Source organism: Halichoerus grypus, chromosome 5, assembly GCF_964656455.1.
Source record: "Halichoerus grypus chromosome 5, mHalGry1.hap1.1, whole genome shotgun sequence".
Lineage (NCBI taxonomy): Eukaryota > Metazoa > Chordata > Mammalia > Carnivora > Phocidae > Halichoerus > Halichoerus grypus.
The window spans coordinates 174,982,194-175,000,894 of NC_135716.1; the positions used below are offsets into that span (position 1 = coordinate 174,982,194).

The following is an 18,701-nucleotide window of genomic DNA, read 5'->3' on the forward strand; positions in this document are numbered from 1 at the left end:
CCCTGTGGCCCTTCATCCCCAAGTCTGCTGCCCACAGCCCCGGAGCGCTGGCTTTCAGTTCTCCTTAGTCCTTCCCAGGAACCCTGGGCGGCCGGGGTGCTCATCTTCCCGAACCAGCCTGTGCTCAAGACAATGTTCCTGAAGGCCCAGCCCCAGGTGGAGACCAGATCCAAACAGGACGCCTCCCGACAGGCCCTGCGGGAGAGGCCAGCAGAGGAGCCAGACGAGCCACGGAGGCTGGACCCCACTTCCCACGGGGCCCGCCGTCAACGAGCCGACCGATAAACGGAGGGGGCACAGGGTGGAGGGGGGCACCCGACAGGCTTTGTCTGCAGACCTCCCTTCCCCCAACACGGCACGCACACACTTGCACACACACACACACGCACGCCGACAGGAAGGCGTGTGCGTGCTCGCCCGGCTCCCGTGGAAGGGTTGGAAGCCTCCAAGACAGCCAGAGCGTGTGGGAACCAGGAGGCCTAGGGCCGTGGAAAGCCGCGCCTGAGTCAGAATCCAACTAAAAGAGAAGTCAGCAGTGGAAATCAGGCTCATTTCTCCAGAGGCATAACAAGTGTGCCCCCGGGCCTGAAGGCCTTTACACAGGCCTGTGCGAACCTGCCAAGCCCCGTGGTACACGGTGGGGGAAAGGGCAGGAGGCATGAGCAACGGGTGTGGCGGCTTCAGCCCCTCCCTCCTCCGTGATCTCCCAGCTCTCCGGGCCCCCTCCCCAGGCCAGGAGCCCGCTCACGGAGCCAGGTCCTGGGAGTCCCGGCTGGGCCTCCCGGGGACACAGGACAGGGCAGGTGGCATGCCAGCAGCATGGGCCCCGGTACTCCTGGGGGGGTGGGGCAGGCAGCAGCGAGGCCCAGTCCTTGCTGCCCACTGGGCTCAGTGCTAGCTTCCCATTTCTCCCCTCTGGACCCCTCCTCTAGCCCCTGGCCGGTCTTGGAGCCCAGCAGTGTGGGTCACCTTCCCTCTCAGAGGCCTCTATCCTCTTTGTCTCTGAAGAAGGCCCCCTGCCCAGCAGCCACCAGCACAGTCCTGTCCCTCCTCTGAGCTCCGGGAGGCCCGGCACCTCCTGCCTACTCGGCCCCCACAGTCCAGGCAGGGCGACTTGCCGGCTGCTCATCCTGCCCCGGGAACTGCGTTAGGATGATATTCTAGACCGTGGTCTGCAAACAGTGACCCTCAGACTACAGAGGCCTGCCCCCTGTTTGGGTGGGTCCCCTTTTATTGGAACATGGCCACACCCACACAGAAAAGAACCCATTCCGGCAGCGTGGGAATTCAGCCCGCTGACCACACACCCCGGGGCCTTAAGGACAGAAAGATCTGCAAAGTCCTGGACTTGACATAGTAGACTTGGTGTGGGTGCTGGGACGGGCCCAGCGATTCGGACACCACGTGGTGTGGCTGAAGTTCACAGAGATTATTCTCGGGGGCCAGGGTTTTCACAGCGAGAAGAGTCGAAGACAGAGTGAGAGAAGGTGAGGGTGAAGGTCCGCAGTCTCAGATCTGGATCAGAGCTGTCTGTGCGAACCTAAGTTCTTTTTCCTGGCCCTGTGCACTGAAAGGGTCTGGAAGCAATGACATCCAGCAGCAGGGAGCACCCCAGACTCCATGCCCACGAAAGGGAACCAGCCTGGATACCCCAGAGAAATGGCCCATGAGGGGCAGAACTTCTCCCGATGCAGAAGAGCAGGGAAGCACCCCATGAATAATGGGGAAGTAAGTGACCAAGGGACCCAGGAGCCAACACGAAGGGGCTCCTATTGGCCAAATTTGAGACAATTTGAGTATCAAGAGGAGCGATGGTCCTGGATTATAGCACACTGGATTTTAAAAGAGTCTATAAATGTGTAGAGGTGGTAGAGGAAGGGGGGTTGAGTCAGGATAAGGAGAACTCCTCTCGAAATAATGAAAGTTTGGGGCAAAAGTTTGCCGAGGAACAGGATATGCACACGTTCTGAAGGAATTCCCTGCAGGGGACCCAGGAATTACAAAGGGAAACCAGTCCCTTTAGGATGGGGACCCCTGAAGGACCTGCCTGAACCCATCGGGGATGGGACCAGCCTGCATTTCCCCCCTCCTCCTGCCATGCCATGAGAAGCCCACAGCTCCCCCACGCAGAATCTGGCCGCACACTCAAAGCCCATCCGAGAAAACACCAGCCAATTCCTGGTTGTGAAATTTTTATGAGACCGTGGCTTGGATTTCTCAAAAAAAAAAGTCAGTATCACGGAGACAAAAAATAAAATAAAGGCAGAAGTATTGTTCTAGATTAAAAAGAGACTAAAGAGGCATGAAAACCAAATGCAATGTTCAATCCCAGCTGGATCCTGCATGGGGTCAGGAGAGAAGCTATACAAGATATTTGGGGGACGACTGGGGAAAAGGCACCTACAGACACGATTCCACGTTGAATTCCCGGGTAGGATGATGCTGTGGAAGTTATGTGGGATAGCCATGCCACCCCTCCCTATTTAGGGGTGAAGAGTAATAATGTCTGCAACTGACTTTTAAGTGGCGTAGCCAACAAAGGGAGTGTATGTATAATATGGGGGATTACGGCAGAACGCTAACAGTTGGTTAACTAGGTAAAGAGTATTTGTGTGTTTATCGTACTATTCTTTCAACTTTACTGTAGTTTGAAATTTCTCTAAATAAAAAGTTGGGGGGGAGACAAAGTTATTTAAAAAAAAAAAAAGCCGGCAGCCGAGGGAAGGGCCTGGGTCTGACCCCTAGCTCCCGGCTCACCTCTGGCCAGGTCACTGTCTCTCCCCTCTCACCTGTCAATGGGGCCAGGAGGAGAACCTGCCCTCTGGAGTCCCGGGAGGCTCCGCGGGCGGGGCTGGCCACCGCGAGTGCTCCGTGCGTGCCACCTGCAGCGAGGAGCTGGTCGGGGAGCTAGGAAGAGAGCAGGGGTGCTGCACCGGCCCCCTACGGCCTGTCCCCCCCGCCCGGCTGCACGCACGTGCACCATACGGTTCAGGTCAGACTGTGCTGACGCAGCTCAACCTCCATCGTACAATATTTATGTGCCTCCAGGTGACGCTTCTGTGCTCGGTTTCTATAAATTCCCAGGGTGAGCAGCTCACCACTCAAAGTCACCGGAGCTGAGAGGATGCCAAGGAGCCGGGAAGGAGCGCTGGGACGTTCGGGGCTGGCTGGGGGCTGCCAAAGGGATGGCAGAAGGCTGGCATGGCTCCGACCTGCTGGGCACCTACTGTGTGCCAGGCCCTCCCCACGCCACAGTATTTCCTCCTCGCAGAGACCTTTATGAGAGAAGAGGGGCCGACCCTAGAAAGGGGAATGTGAGCCCAGGTGGTCCCATGGGGCAGGGGCAGAGCTGGGCATGGGGCTGACCCCTGGACTCCAAGCTCGGGATGCTCCCCCAGGCATCTCCTGCCGGGCACCCCAACAGAGCGTGGGCATGCAGGGGCTCTCCGTCCCGCTCCTTGCTCGGTCACCAGGGCGGGCTGCCTGGTCCAGAGATCGCCCATGGAGCACGTGCCAGCCCCTCAGCCAGCCCTGCCTCCATGTCACGCCCCAGCCACCTGGAATGAGGGCACCACCGCCATCCTCATCAAACAGGCAGGCTTCAAGAGACATCCACGGTGCGGGCTCACTCCACCAGCCAGGGGACAGGCTGGGGGTGGAGACGCAGAGGTCCCGCTCCGAGCGGCTGCTCTGGGCAGGTGGGCAGGTGCAGTCTGCGGTTTAAAGGCAATCGGCACAACTCCCTTCCCTTTCTTTATCTATCTTACTCTTATCAACATTTCACAGCTGAGGAAACAAATAGAGAGGCTGAATGACCCTCACAAAGTCACAGTGCAGGAAATGGGGGGGAACGCCAGGATGCCAGCTCAGGGTGACCAGCCGCCCCGGTTTGCAGGGGGAGGCACAGCGGTAGCACCAGAAGCCGGACACCCAGTCCTGGGCAAGCTGGGACGGATGGTCACCCTGGTGGGACTCCAGAGCCCATACCCGGTCTCTGAGCCACACACAAAGACACCTTTGTGTGGGCTCCGTCCAATGCCTCCACACACTGCCTTTGGAGTCCGACCTGGTCACAACCAAGGGATCACGTGCCAGAAGCAGAGGGGTCCTTCCGGGGCATTTTGCCGGGCGGGGTGGAGGGGCTTTAGATGTGACTCCATCTCTCACCAGCAAGTCAGTCAGCACCTCTGGGGCTCAGCTGACTCATCTCTGAAGTGTGGGTTACAAGAGTCCTGACCTGGTGCTGGACTCTTCCAGCTCAGGGCCACCACGGGAACAGAAAAGGGACAGACAGATGGATGGCCCTGCCCACTCCAAGACTGACAGCCTGCTCTAAACTTTTAACAACCCGTTTTGGAATTATCTGTGAAATATTTGGCACCTCTGGTACATTTTTCTAGAAGGATGGTCAGCCGTTTTTGCCAATATCTCTAAAGAGTCTGCAAACCACCCTCGGCCTCCCAAAAGTTAAATATCCCTACGCCACACCTGCTTGTCACTGAGCACATATGACCTCTCCCCACTGTTCTGGACTCCCCTTGGCCACAGCAGCAGAGGTGAGCACGCTCGGCCAAGGAGGCTGTGCCGCCCTCCTGCCGAGGGTGTGAGAGGCGCCAGGAAGGGTCACGTCTCAGTTCCAGGCACGGATCTGCACCCAAGACAGCTGGGCAGGGGGCAGGGGCACCACGGGGACAGGGGAATGATTCCAGGCTTGACCCAGATCCCCAGAGCCCAACTGGATGCTGTCAATGGGATTCAAGCTACAGTCAAGGACTAAACAATGTGAATGTAATTGACCAATTTCCGCCTCTCACCTGCACACATACACAGGTGCACACACACCTGTTCACACACACAAGCGGTCCTCACCCCCATGTGTCTGCTCACACTGCTCAGGAGCCTCTTCCCACACACCCATTCTCACTGAACCTGCTCCAGGAGGCCTGGTTCCCGTTTGGCCACACTGTCACTCCTCTCCTGGGCTCCCGGGCTCGGTGGAAGGCATGTCTGCCCCACAGCAGAGCACGGGCACAAGGATAAGGCCCCTGCATCCAGGGCACCTACTCTGGGTCAGGACTTGTGCTGGCCACTGTCTCACCCCACTGCCTTCTCTCCCCAGGTATCCGGGGGAGCCGACGCCTGGCCCTTTGCCTCTGGCCATCGAGCCAGACATGGTGGACCCCGGGCCTCGGGACCAGGCACTAGAGAAGAAGGAGCTGGAGATCCTGGCTCCACCATCGGATGTCCCACGTGATCCTGACCAAGTCCTGTCCCTGTAAAACAGCTGTGACACGGTGTGCTTCACATGCATCCAGCTGCTTAGCCCTGGGGTGGGTTCTGTAATTATCCCCGTTTTACAGGTGGGGAAGTGGAGGCACGTGGCGGGGAGCCAGGGGCTGAAGCCAGCCAGCCCAGCTCCCAAGCCCACGCTGACCACCATGTGAGCCCACTCAGTCATGGCAGCAGGACTGCCTCCTTAGAGCTTCCGGCCCAGCAGACCCTCCCCCAGTCTAGCTGCCAGGCGTGAGATGACCATCCTGTAACGGTCTGAGTGCGCCAGGCGCTGGCCTGAGCCCCTCCCTGTGTGATCTCACTCGATCTATGATGACACCTGGAGTCTGGTCCTGGCCTCAGACTCCCAGTCTCCACTGTAGGAAGGCCCAGCCCAGGGCCCGGCCTTCAGGGGTCCATTCGTGGCTCTGTGTGTCTTTGCCAGCTTCTAGGGGGCTAGGAAGCTGCTCCTTTGGTGTCTGTCCTCCCTCCCCCCTGCGGCGGGGCTCAGAGGGGAGAGTGACCGCAGAGGAGTGGGGGGACATGGATGGGAGGACAGACTGACAGCCAGAGACGCTGGGGGGCAGGGGCTCAGAGGCGGAGGACTGCCACCTGCCACTGTCGTCTGCCCCCTCCCTCACCTCCAGTCCCCCATCTGTTCTCTCCATAATATCCTCTTCCATCTGCCTTCCCCCCACCACCTCACTTGGCTTCTCCACGGCTTCACAGAACCTGCTCCCTGAGCCGACAGCTTCAAACCACTTGTTTTTACACCATGAAATCCTTTACCAACCTAAATCTTCCAGGACAGGGGGAGACCAAATATGGGATACAGGAAAGCTCTGAGCTCTTCCCGGTGAGGAGAGAGGGGGCCTGGAGCCCTCTCCCTCAGCCATCCCCAGCCCCACAGGACATCCCTGGAGATACCTCCTCACAACCCCCAGAGCCCTGGAGCAGAGCTGGCCCTGAGTCATGCCTGGCCCCTCGATACCCTCCCCAGGAGGGGGCCCCACAGGAGCCCCAAACCCACCCCCAGCCCCTGTCCTTCACAAGCTTCCTGAAAGGAAGTTCTTCTGAAAGTCTAACCTCAATTCTTCCTGCTGCTGGAAAATGCTCACTGTCTGAGCCTCCTGGGAAGTCTCCACAACCTTTAGAAAATCAATGTCTCAAGTTTCAACTGCCAACTTTTCATTTTAAAAAAACAATAGGATGACAACAGCAATGACACATACACTTAAGAAAATTAAGACAAAACTGTGAACAGAGATGACTCCCTGCAGTGGCATGAGCCCTTCCCCGCATGCTCAGGTGGCCCACACACTGGGGCTCGGGCACCCCCAGGACTGGGTGAATCTTTCCGCCCTCACGCCAATTTGCATACCATTACCCAGGAAGCCCTGGGCCTAGATTTCGCTTTTGCAAATTCCCACCCGTTTCGTGTCATAAATAAGATAGGAGACAGAAAACTAATACAGCCCAGTGATGCATTATTCATGCCACATCACACTGTTATGATAGATTTACAACAGCTAATACATGCAAACTAAGTTTGGGCACTAAACGTGAAAATTAAGGGGGGGGAAGGTGGCCCCACGTGGGGGTGGGCAGGGGGACATCTGGGGGCTGTTGGTGTTCAGGAATCCAGAGAAGTTTCTTTTCGGGCACGCCTGAGGACCAAGAGCATCAGTGCCCATATCAGAGGCCAGTGGCCAGGCGCTGAGGGCGTGGCGACCACAGGATGTATGGGAGCCCGAGCCAGGTGGGATTATCGACAGCACGCGCTCTGAGAAGCGCCCTTCATGTGCTCAGCACTGAACTCTGAAGCAGGTTAACAGCACACCCCTGTCCAAATCTCCCCTCCTTGTCCACCACAGCCAGAGCCCATCGCCCTAAAGGAAACACCCATCACAGCCCTGCACTGAGAACCTGCTACACATCAGCCTGGTCTCAGCACCAGGCATGCAATGGGAGCCAAGCAGGCGTGGTCCTGCCCTACACAGCCTCGGTCTCGTTAATCCGGTAATTGTCCCCAAAACGTCAACATGCAGCTTTGGCCAGTGCTGTGAAGGAGCACGGTGCTGTGGCGGCCGGTCCCAGGGGGTGACGCGGTGCGTGTGGAGGAGGGGAGGTGGTCCAGACAGACTTCTCCGCCGGTGGGAGAGCTGGGGTCTCATGAGAGAGAGGCTGCCCCAATTAACCCTCACAACAGCCCTGCAGGACAGGAGCCAGGCCCCGGGCCCAAACACCGATACAACCTGCCCTGTGTTCCGGCACTTCCCAGGTGACCTGTCCCCAGTAAGTTTATTCTTTAATTAAGATGCAACAACCATCCCACAGCCGGCTTCCCCTCCAGCGATCGGTTAAAATGAACTCCATATGACTGGATTAGACTCTGAAGGTGCCGATCCAGATAATGAACACAAGGATGCGGTGTTGACACGGGCCCTGGTGAGCTACATTATGCTTTAACAGGTCTCGCGGCGGCTCCGCTGGGATCAAGGAGCCGAACAAGCAGTCGGTGGGCCAGCGTCACACCTAGAGACACACTGTGGGGGCTGGCTCCGCAGGGGGCAGCCTCAGCAAGGTCAGGGTGGCCACCGGGGGCCAAGTGGACCTAAATGGACACAGCTGGTGGGGGGCAGGGGTGCAGTGAGAGGCCTGTCCCCAGGGAGCCCTCCAAACCGTATCTGTGCTCGGCGGGGCTGACTCTGACCCAGCTCATGGTGCGTTCTCTGCTCAGAGCATCTTCCCTGCCTCCTCTCTTCCTGCACTCATCACAGCCACGCACCTGCCCAGTCCAGCTCAGGGGTCCTGACCTCCAGGAACCTCACCAGCTCCTGTCCCTCCTCCAGCTGGATCTGGCACCCCTCGTGCCTCCCCTGGGTTCCCACTGGGCTTGCCCCCTCGCAGTCTCCTCACCCTGGGCTGACACTCAGCACCCCGGGTCTGCTCCCCACACTGGCCTCTGGGCCCCCAAGGAGCTGAGACCAGGTCTTACTCACGTCCATCCCTCCAGCACCCCACACAGAGGGCCTGGGAATCAGGACACCCATCTGTCCATACACCGTGACTACTGACTCAGAGCACCGCTGTGTAAGCCGGACACCGGGGAAAGGAAAATGAACAGGCAGCAATCCTTGGCCCGGAAGACATGCTGGTGAAAAAAGCACGTGCGTAAACAAATCAGAGTTCCCAGCAATTACATTTAACAGGACAGAAACTGTGGGGGACAAATGCAGCCCAAAGGACACAGCCTTCTGCCTACCCAAGCAGCTGACACAGAGATCAAGAGCAGACTGAGGAGTCAGACGCCCATGTTCAGATCCCAGCTCGGCCTCCTTCTAGCTGTGTGACCTGGGGCAAGTCACTTAACCTCTCTGTCCCTCTGTTTCCTCATCCATAAAGTGGGAATAATAATAATGCTCATCTCATAGGGTGATCTGAGGATTAAACATGTTAATTCCTGCAAAGTACTTAAACCCATACCCGATCCATATACGTTGGTTAGTATCACTTTCCTGGGGGTGGTAAAAATCAGGGAAAGCTCCTTGGAGTTAACACAATCCCTAGATTAACTCCTTATGTCTCCACATTTGGGCCAGAGCCCCAGCAGGCACACTCCCGGGCCCCCTGGCTCGGAGCACTGAGCAGTTAGTTCTAAGCACCCCAAATCCCCACCGAGGGTTTTCTCCAGCCTGGGGGAGAATGTGCCACGTCGCTGCTAATAAGCAGTGCCCTTCCTCTGAAGTAAAGCGTTCTGCAGAGAAGTGTGCTGAGCCCTGGGACGGCAGCCCTGCTCCCCCTGGCCCAGCCGGCCACAAGCCGGGCCCCACAGACGGCGTCATTAGGCAGCAGCCAGTCCGGGCTGTTTCCAGAGCCCCGGCGCTGAGGTGGGCAGGCTTCCTCTCTATCCCAAGCAGCGGCCGAGTGCAGCTTCATTAAATATGCATGGTGATCACCTCGTTATTGTGCCGAAGGGCTGTGTGTACTGAAGGTGAGCTGCCCGCACCAGGCAGCACACAAACTTTTCAATTTCCCTGCCTGCAGACGGGTCGCATGCTCCCTCTGACCCACCACCCCTTCCTCTGTCCTGCCTCCCCGCACCCAACGCCCTCCTGATGCCCTCCGCGGTGTGCAATGCAGGTAAAAGGCCATATTGATCCCCTTCTTCAGAGCAGCTGGTCCAGAACTAATCTTAAATCATTGCAGCCTCGAGCTGCAGCCTGGTGGCTGCTCAGCCCCAGGGACGGTGGGGCCAGAGCTGAGCTTCAGGGCCCGGCAGGACTGCACTGCAGCTGGCAAGAGGTAAAATCGGGTGAAAGAGAGCCAGGGCCCGGCCCCATCCCTGTCCTGCCCTTCGTCCATTTGTCTCACGATCCCCTTCCTGCCGGCAAAGCCAGGATGGCAGACCCGCGACACGGACGCACACCCCATACCCACCAGCAACACCAACTCAAAGGGAGCTTGAATCTCCAAAAAAGCCCTATATGTGGTAATAAGGACTTAACTGAGGCAAATAATCACAATGATAACCAATGTTCGTCGAGCACTTGCTATTTGCCGGGCCCTGTGTGAAACAGCCCTTCCACACTAAGTATTCTCATTCAACCCTCTACAGAGTCCTATCAGCATCGCATTCTCCAGGTGATGCCACTGAGGCCCAGGAGGGCTGGGCGCCTTGTCCAAGGGTGCACAGCTTGGCAGGACAGAGCCAGGGCCATCTAAAGCAGCCAGCCAGCCAACCACACACCTCCAAGGGAGTGGGGTGCCCAGGGAACCCAAGGGGGGCATGGCCAGGACAGAGATGGGGGCCACTGCCCTGGGTGATGCCTCTCAATCCACCCCTCCAGCAAGTCTCAGGGCCCTGGGCGGGGGACAGGGGGGCCCAGCTTTCACCAGGGCTCAGGCCCTGTGGCCCACACCTCCTCCCCAACAACCATCAGCCGCTGACTCCCACGTGATTTCTGGATCCTCTGAACCTTTCTTTAGAAGAGTCTTCTTTAGAGACACCTCTTAGTTCACAGCCTGCCTCCCAGTGTCCCCAGCTGCCTCCTCCCTCTCCCTCCATTGCCCCTGTTGGCAGGGCTAAGAGCGTCCTTTGGCCAACAGGGCACTTGGAGGGCTTGCTCCTTTCCATCTCATCCTGTCTCTGCTCTTGGCTTCTTCATGTCTCTGGGCTCACTTGTCCCACACAGTTCTCCTGGTCCTATTCTTGAGGTTGTGTCTCTCCATCAGATTGGAAAGCCCCCAAGGGCAGGGGTCTGTCTCCCCCATTTGACTGGAGGCCTCCGAAGGGCAGGTGGTATCTCGCCATCAGATTGGAGGCCCTCCAAGGGCAGGCCTGGGTCTCTCCCATCAGACTGGAAGCCCCCCAAAGGCATTGCTGGGTCTCCCCCATCAGATTGGAGGCCCTCGAGGGCAGGCTGTGTCTCCCTCTTCGGATTAGAGTCCCCCCAAGGGCAGGCTGGGTCTCACTCATCAGACTGGAGGCCCCCAAGGGCAGGCTGTGTCTCCCTCTTCAGACTGGAAGCCCCCAAGGGCAGGGCTGTGTCTCCCCCATCAGTCTGGAGGCTGCCATGTGCAGGACTGGGACCCCTCCCCGCTTCCCCAGCTGCCCTCAACTGGGCCCCAGTGCTCAGCTGCTTGCTGAGCACCCCTCACACGGCTCTCCTCCACACGAGTTGGAGCCTGCACAGGGTGCTAGCAGGAGAAAGCCAACAGGGCACCCAGGCCTGGCGTAAGGACAACGCAGGGACACTGGGGGAGGGGCTGCAGGGGGGAGGCCAAGGAGTCAGATGGGCCCCGTCCTTCCTCCTACCAAGTGGCTTGAGTTTCAGGGACCCCAAAGGCCCTGGGGGAACCAGCTCTCCCTGCTCTCCTTCTTCTCAGAAGGTGGAGGAGGTGAGAGGCCCTTGGGGCAGGTGGGGGTGGTAGCAGGCAAGCCCCCCAAAGCAAACCAGGGGCTGGGAAGGGGGTCTGTGGCTACAGCTGCTCAGGGCTCCCCTCCCCACTCTGGCTTCCCCCCAGGAGAAAGAAGACCAGAGGGGGAGGCAGTAGCCTCCTTCCTGTTGAGGCCCCCCCGGCCCCTCCCCAGATCCCCCACCTGGCCGGGCCCAGCGGGGCCAGTGAGGTCACTGGTCCTCAACAGGATGTTCCCAGCCCTCGGCCTGGGACTGGGGCCCAGGAGTCACCTTCAACCCCCAACACCCTTCTCCTCTAAAGGATGATGAGAACTCAAAGCCTAAACCCTCCGGTTCTGCCCAGAGCACTGCCCCCCACCCCCGGCTGGCGGGCTGGGGTGTAATCCCTCCTCCTCCCTTCCCAGCACCAGGAGGGGCCTCTAATCAAATGTGCTCAGCACTGGCACTGACCAGGACTGTGGCTCCCAAGCATTATCTTAGTGAGCGAGAGGACCCCCCCGGGAAGGGACACTGAGCCCCCTTTCACCAGTGGGAAACTAGGGTTCACAGATGGGGCCCTAACGAGGCACCAGCAGGTGAGCAGCACTGGGACGCAGAGCAGGGCGCACGCAGCTCCAGAGACTGCCCCTCAGGTTCCAACAAAAACAGAAAGTGAGCACCATGACCCTGAGACTCAAGCCAGGGTCCCAGGGCACGCCCACAGCTCCCTGGGCCTCAGTTTCCCCACCTGATCCAGCCCTCAACACCTGTGATCTTACAATGGCAGGACTCCCTTAGTGTGCTTGCCTGGCTATTATGTAGCCAATTTACAGCCCATTTATAGAGATGAGCCAGTGGGCAAATGGCAATCGCCTCCCTACAGAAGCTCACCTGGGGCACCTGTCTGTTCCAACCCTGAGCCTATACCCACACCTCTACTCTGGGCCTGATTACCAAGGCCCCACTCCAAGCTGACAATCCAAACAAATCAAACGATGGCAAACATCACCGAAATACCACTGGGGAGCCATGCCTGAGTCCATGCCTGTGGCCCGGGGACCAGGCCCTCATCCCGGTGGCCAGGGCGCAGGAGGTGCTCAGCCCACAACATGGCAAGGGGGACGCTGCAGCCTCCACCTCCAGTTTAAGGAGCCCAGGGGCGCCCAGGCGGCTCAGTCGGTTAAGCGTCCGACTCTTGATTTCGGCTCAGGTCATGATCTCAGGGTTGTGAGATCCGGCCCCGCGTCGGTCTCCATGTTCAGTGGCGAGTCTGCTTGAAGATTTCCCTCTCTCCCTCTGCCTGCTCTCATTCCCTCTCCCTCCCTCTTTCTCAAATAAATAAATAAATCTTTAAAAAAATAAATTAAATAGAGCCCAGCCTCCAGGACAGCTGCGTCCACCGGCCTCCCCTCAGCACAGCCGGGTCCTGGGTACGGTGTGAGGCAGGGCTCCCAATTCCTGCTCCACAGGCAGCAAGAGACACAGCCCAGGGGCCAGATCACGGCTCAGCCCCGTGGTCGGGACCCTTCCCCTCCAGGCAGCCCCGGGGGTGCATGCTGGGGCAAAGGGCAGGGCCCAGCAGTGATTGGCGGCCCACTGTGCTTCTCAACAAACTCTCACGGATCCCTGAGACACAGCTGGGGCTGAGCACGGTGCCAGGCAGACATGAGAAGGGTCCACAAGGATGCACCCAGCAGATGGCCCAGAAGCCGGCAGCCTTGAGCCACAAGGGAGGGCCAGTACCTGAGTCTGCAAGCTAGTGGCATCCACCACGGTGACCCGAGGCCCACAGCTGGCCCACAAGGTGTCCTCCAGGCTCAGCAGGGTGCGGATGGGTCCTGGCCCCACAGTCAGGCACACGGGAGGGCTCTCCAGGTCCCAGGGGACACCTCCTGCTGGGAGAGGAAAGCAGCAGGTCAGGAGGGAGGCAGGGAGGGAATGGCACATAGGTCAGGGGCCCAGGGCTCCTCAAGCCTTGGGAACTGTCGGGAACCCTCAGCAGTGGGCCCAGCCGGGCCCCACAACACACCCCCGCCCCTCTCTCTGGCCCTTCTCCCTCCTCCAAAGGGGCGGGGCCGTTCCTATCTGCCTCCATTATGCTCCACCCCCTCTGGGGGCTGTACCCCCCAATTCACTCTCCTTCCCTCCTCTATCCCCCTATCTCTTTCCCGTGTGGGTTCCCCCCCACACACACACACTTAGTAAGCACCAACCCCGGGCCAGGCCGGGTGCTGGGTACTGGGAGGACAGGAATGAGTCTGATACAGACCCTGACCTCCAAGAAAACCCAGCTGGCCGGAGAGAACAGGGGGTTGTCAGCAGCCCCCACACAAGGTGCCAAGCAGAGATGAGCAGGTGAGCACAGGGGGCCTCGAGGAGTGCTGAGACAGATGGGAAACTCTGCCCAGGGGCAATCCAGAGAGGCTTCCCAGGAGACGTGGCATCCACACGGCCCTGCCGAGGCAGCTCAACATGGTGGGAAGTGCCCTGAGCTGGCCCCCGTTCTGCTAGAAACTCAATCAGGACTTTGAGCACATCTCTCCCCCTTCTCAAGGTCTCAGTCTCCCTATCTGTAAAATGGGGAAACCACCCAGACTGTCTCTGAGGATTGTGACTAGATGTTTCTGGCAGACTCTCGCCAGCTCCGAGATCTCGCCGCCTCCGGGGCACTCTGTCACCTTTACCAAGATCTCTGATGACCTTCTTCTTCCAGAGACACTGCCACCTCCAGGGGCAGAAGAGGAAGTCTGAGAGGCGATTGGCGCCCAGTCTACCACCCCTGAAGACAGAACACACCAAGGGACCTGGCCTGGCTCTGAACAAAATTCTCCCCTGCCCACCCTGGGATGCTCAGCCCACCCAAGAATGTGCCCAGAATGTTCCCTGGCACGTGAGCAGCGCCATGAAGACTGGCGTTTCTCTGAGGTCACACCCAATGTCACACAGAACCTCAGTGGCCGCCCTGTCCTGCCCGCATGCCAGGTGAGAAGGGGGGTTGAGAGGGAACGGGGGGCATACTCCGGAGACAGGCAGCAGTGGCTGGGGCCTGGGAGGGGGACAGTGCCCAGCAACCCTCACATGCTCCCCACCAGGCCCCTGGAAGGAGTCCGAAGGAACCCCACTCACAGACCCCCCCCATGAGCCAGCCGTTGTGGGGGCACAGCGGGGAGCAGCAGGCCCCCGAGCTGGAGTGTGGCAGAAGCCGCCGCTTGGGGTGTATGGGGAGGAGCCCTCGGAGGACAGATCAGATCCCCTACCACCCCCCTGCCCCTGGGCTTTCCCTCTTCCTCTACCCTCCCCACCTGTGAAACAGGTTCTCCCCTCGCCCTTCCGTCCTACTTAACATGCCCAGGCGCCCAGCTTGGCTAGGAGCCAGGGAGTCGGGTGAACATGAACACGGGCCAGAATCCTGGCCGCAGCCCCCAAACGTCTGCCAGGCCTCGGACCAGCGGCGGCGCCTCTCGGAGCCTCATCTGTCCAATGGCACGAGTGTGCCCGCATGCGGCCAGGGCCACGGGCCGGGGGACACGTCGGGGCGCTGAGCATGGGGCCGGCACGCGGCCAGGGCGGCTGATGGCTGTCGCTAGCGCCGCTGAGCCCCGGCATGCCAGGCACGCTTTTCGTGAATTCCGTCCTTAACTCCCGGCAAGTCTACGTGGAGGACCCTATTCTTATCCCTGTTGTACGCGGAGAAAACAGACGCAGAGTTTAAATAACCAGCCCAGGTGACGGGGCCAGAAAGTATCCGGGGCCCATTAGCTCCTGTTTGGTGTCATTCGCCACAACGCAGCGTCTGCGGGAGCAGGCGTTGACTCCACCTGACTGATGTGACAACAGAGACCCGGAGAGCGAAGCTGCACAAAGCCACCCAAGGGGCGGCCCGCCAAGCAGGATTTGAACCGTGCTGACCGGCCCCAGCCTCCTTCCCCAACCCCTGCTGTCCTCTCAGCTTCCTGGAGTTTCCAAAGGGCTCTGGGACCAGGATGGTGAGTGACCACAAGGCGTCCAGGCCTCCACTGGGGACCCTGACCCCCACCAGGACTCCAGAACCACAAAACGCAAGGCCTCGGGCGCCCCCCCGTGGCCATAGGTGAGTAGTGCGGATGTGTGGCCGGAGCTGGAGCCACTCTGGCTGGAGAGGGGGGTTGCTGTGACCTCTCCCAGCGAGGAAGCAGCTGCGGATGCTGGGACCACATCCGAAAACAAGGAGGTGAGGGCTCTGCCCCGTGGGCATAGCAGTTTTGACCACCAGAGCCCTTGTACTATCTACCTTGTATTTTTCCGTCACAGAGCATGGTCACGGCTGCCGGGGGTAGGGGCTAGGGTCTGACACCCCTGAGGGTCACATGCACGCTGACCTCTCCTCCCCCTGCTGGTGTCTCCAGATATCCCCCAAGAAATCTTGACTCCAGGACAGAATGATAAACTGGTAAAATTTAATAATAGCAATATTTTTATATCAAAAAGAACAAGGGACAAGTGTCCCAGATTAGAGGACAAAGCTCCAACAGGCTTCCCCTTGGTGGGGCTCAGCTTCCCCAGCTGCACCGCGAGGGGCCAGAACTCAAGGTTCCTCCCAGTCCTCACGAGCCACAACCCTAGGATTTTAAAGGCAATCACCCTGAGCTCTGGGTAGGGCTGACCCACGCCCCGCCTTGCCCTGCAGTGGCTCTGGATAAGCAAGCCCATGTCCGGGCACACACGCGCACACTCACACGCACACACCCGCCCCGTGTGACAGCCCATCCGTCTGGGCCCAGCACCGGCTCTCACGCCAGACAAAGGGAGATGAAGACCCCGTCTCACTCAGCAAACGCACCTTGAGGAGGCGGGAGCTCCTCCTCCCCGAGCTGGTGGCCCTCGGGGATGCACACCGCTGGAGCCAGGAGGCAGCACACAGAGTGGAAGTCCTCGAGGCTGAGACAGGCCCAAGGGCAGCCCAAGCCCGTCGTAACGATAGGAATGACAGTGACGCTGAGTCCCTCTCGTTCCCGGGCTCCATCGGGGCACCTGTGTGCCTCATCACATCTGGCCCTCACAACCACCCTGGGAGGTGGGGCTGTCCTCACACCCACTTCACAGGTGAGGAAACAGGTGAGGAGAGCTGGAGCAACAGGCCCGATGGCTCACAGCTGGGACTCCATCCTGGGCAGCCTGGCTCCTCAGTCCATCCCTTATGCATTCCATCATCTGCCTCCTCGAGGGGGTGACCCTGGCCCTCATCCCCAGCATCTAACCAGGGACGTTCCCCTGCCCCCACCCGGGGCCTGGTCATGCTCCCATGCCTGCTGAGAGATGGGGCGGCGGAGGGCCCCAGGAGGGGACAGGTAGCCGCCTGGCTCATCTCTGGGTCCTGGCTTCCTGCTCAGTGCTCCCACTTCATGGGCACTGAATATGCAGTGTTCAGTTGTTGAGTTAGTGAAAGGATGAACAAATGAATGAAGGAATGCAGGTAAGCAGAGGCTCCCGGGGGCAGCAGGCTGACTGCCATGGCCACACGGCTCTTGGCCTTGGACTCCAAGACCCCTCCAGCTCTGATGTGACGGGACTCCGTGTGGCCTGGTGGCCTTGAAGTCCTGTCACCTCTCAGCTGCTGACTCCACAGCAGTTCCCCGGGACTTGGGCAAGTTCCCAGGTTGGCTCTGCACATCTGAATATTTCTGGTCCTTCCCTTCTGCCGCGAGTCAAAGCAGGAATGCCATTTTTACTGGATCTTGGTCTCAGCCAAACTCAGGCAGGACAGTAAACCTATGACTACAAACACTGACTAATCCTTCATCCAATACTGGCTCTGAGCCCAGGTAAGGGTCTGTGCCCAAATTTCCCTTTTTATAAAGACATCCATTGCACTGAATTAGGGGCCCACCCTACTCTATTGTGATCTCATCTTACTAATTACATCCGCAACAACCCTACTTCCAAATAAGGTCACATTCTGAGGTATCAGGGATGAGGACTTGAACCTGTGAATTTTGAGGGGACATCACTCGACCCATAATAGGGGCTTTGGGGTCTAACCTGGTACTTTGTCAGAACCAGAAGGGCCCCTGGGGACCCCTGGACTCCACACCCTCATTTTCCAGGTGGGAAGGGACTTCCCAAAGTTCCATGAGTGAGCCGGGACCCAAACCCAAGTGTTCTCAAGTGAAATATTCACAATTCCCAGACTCTCCAGGCCACCAGGAGCACCAGAGGGGGTTCCCCCAGCACAGGGCTGGGAAGGGTGGCCCAGGAGCTCTGAGGCTGGCATGGGGCGTAGGTAGGGGAGTGGTTTCTGAGGCCTTAGTGAGTCTGGAGTGGGCCACGCAGCTAGGTCATGTGCCAGGAAGATGGTCCCAGACCCAGCCACATGGAGTCCCCCCCAGCCCCACACTGTGCGGCAGGTCCTGAGAGGCCCCCCTTCCTGCCCAGGCCACCACCGGAGGACACCACAGAAGGAGGAAGGGGGACCAGGCGAGGCAAGGCATCTCCCAGAGGCCTCCCGGGCCAAAGCCAAACTGAAGCCCCAGAGGGTGGGCTCTGGAGAGAAAGAGTGACCCCAGACTCACTTGCCCCGCTAGCTGTGACAACCTTCCGGCCAGCCTCCCTGCCTCCTCTCCTGGCCACCAGCCAGAGGGCATAGTAACCAGCCACTTCCAACACTTCCCTCTACTTCCCATCAAAGGAGATAAATCCAAGGCCCACACCATCTAGCCGTGCGCTCCCAGAGTTTACCTCCTGCCACGGCCCCCTCTGGCTGCACAATGGCCTCCTCTCTGGGTTCCCCACCAGACCAACCCCTCTCCCGCCTCCAGGCCTCGCACATGCTATGAGGGAAGGATCTGTTCCATGTTACAGACTTATCTCCCAGTTTGGGGCTTCCTTGGCTTGTGGCAGCAGACCCCAGTCCTCACGTGGCTGTCTCCCTGTGTCCTATTGGACTAGGGGCCCACCCTACTCCAGGATGACTCATCTTAACTAATTAAATCTGCAATAACCCTCCTTCCAAATAAGGCCGCATTCTGAGGTATTGGGGATGAGGACTTGAACCTGTGAATTTTGCGAGAACACCATTCCCCCAACTGTTCACTTGCCTGGCGCCTCTTCTGCTTCAGGTCTCAGCTTTAGGATCCTGTGCCTTTGAGAGACCTTTGCCGACCAGCCCACCCCATGCCCAGGGGGTCAGGCTCTCTCGTGCCTCCCTGTACCCCCTTAGAACCCTCAGCATGATGTATAATCATAAGCTCCCTGCTTGTCCACTTGACTCTGTCTCCCACTATAGACTATAAACTGAGGGCAGGATCACATCTCTATGGCACGCACATGGTAGGTGCTCAGTAAATACTTGGTAGACAAACGTTTGCAAGGCAGGAAAGCTGGTAGAGCTCCTCAACCTTCTCTTCCTGGCCAGATGACCTCCAGCTCTGCCCAGAGAAGCCAAATCCCCTTACGTCTGGAGAGGGTCCTAGCCCTGGAAAGAGGACACTTGGGTTCGGGTCTCGGCTCACTCATGGGACTTTGGGAAGTCTCTTCCCACCTGGGAAATGAGGG

The 18,701-nt window shown here is 58.9% G+C and overlaps 1 protein-coding gene across 10 annotated transcripts in view; it reads right to left on the reverse strand.

Moving 5' to 3' along the window:
- Positions 1 to 18,701, reverse strand: part of ARHGEF10L (Rho guanine nucleotide exchange factor 10 like) — a 144,190-nt gene that overhangs the window by 18,592 nt on the left and 106,897 nt on the right. For 6 of the 10 annotated variants that reach the window (XM_078073740.1, XM_078073745.1, XM_078073744.1 and 3 more), the window contains one exon: positions 12,915 to 13,063. In XM_078073740.1, the coding sequence (XP_077929866.1) occupies positions 12,915 to 13,063 (149 nt within the window). Of the gene's footprint in view, positions 1 to 12,914; positions 13,067 to 18,701 lie in introns of all 10 variants that reach the window. The other 4 variants (XM_078073739.1, XM_078073743.1, XM_078073741.1 and 1 more) reach the window with 1 other exon arrangement.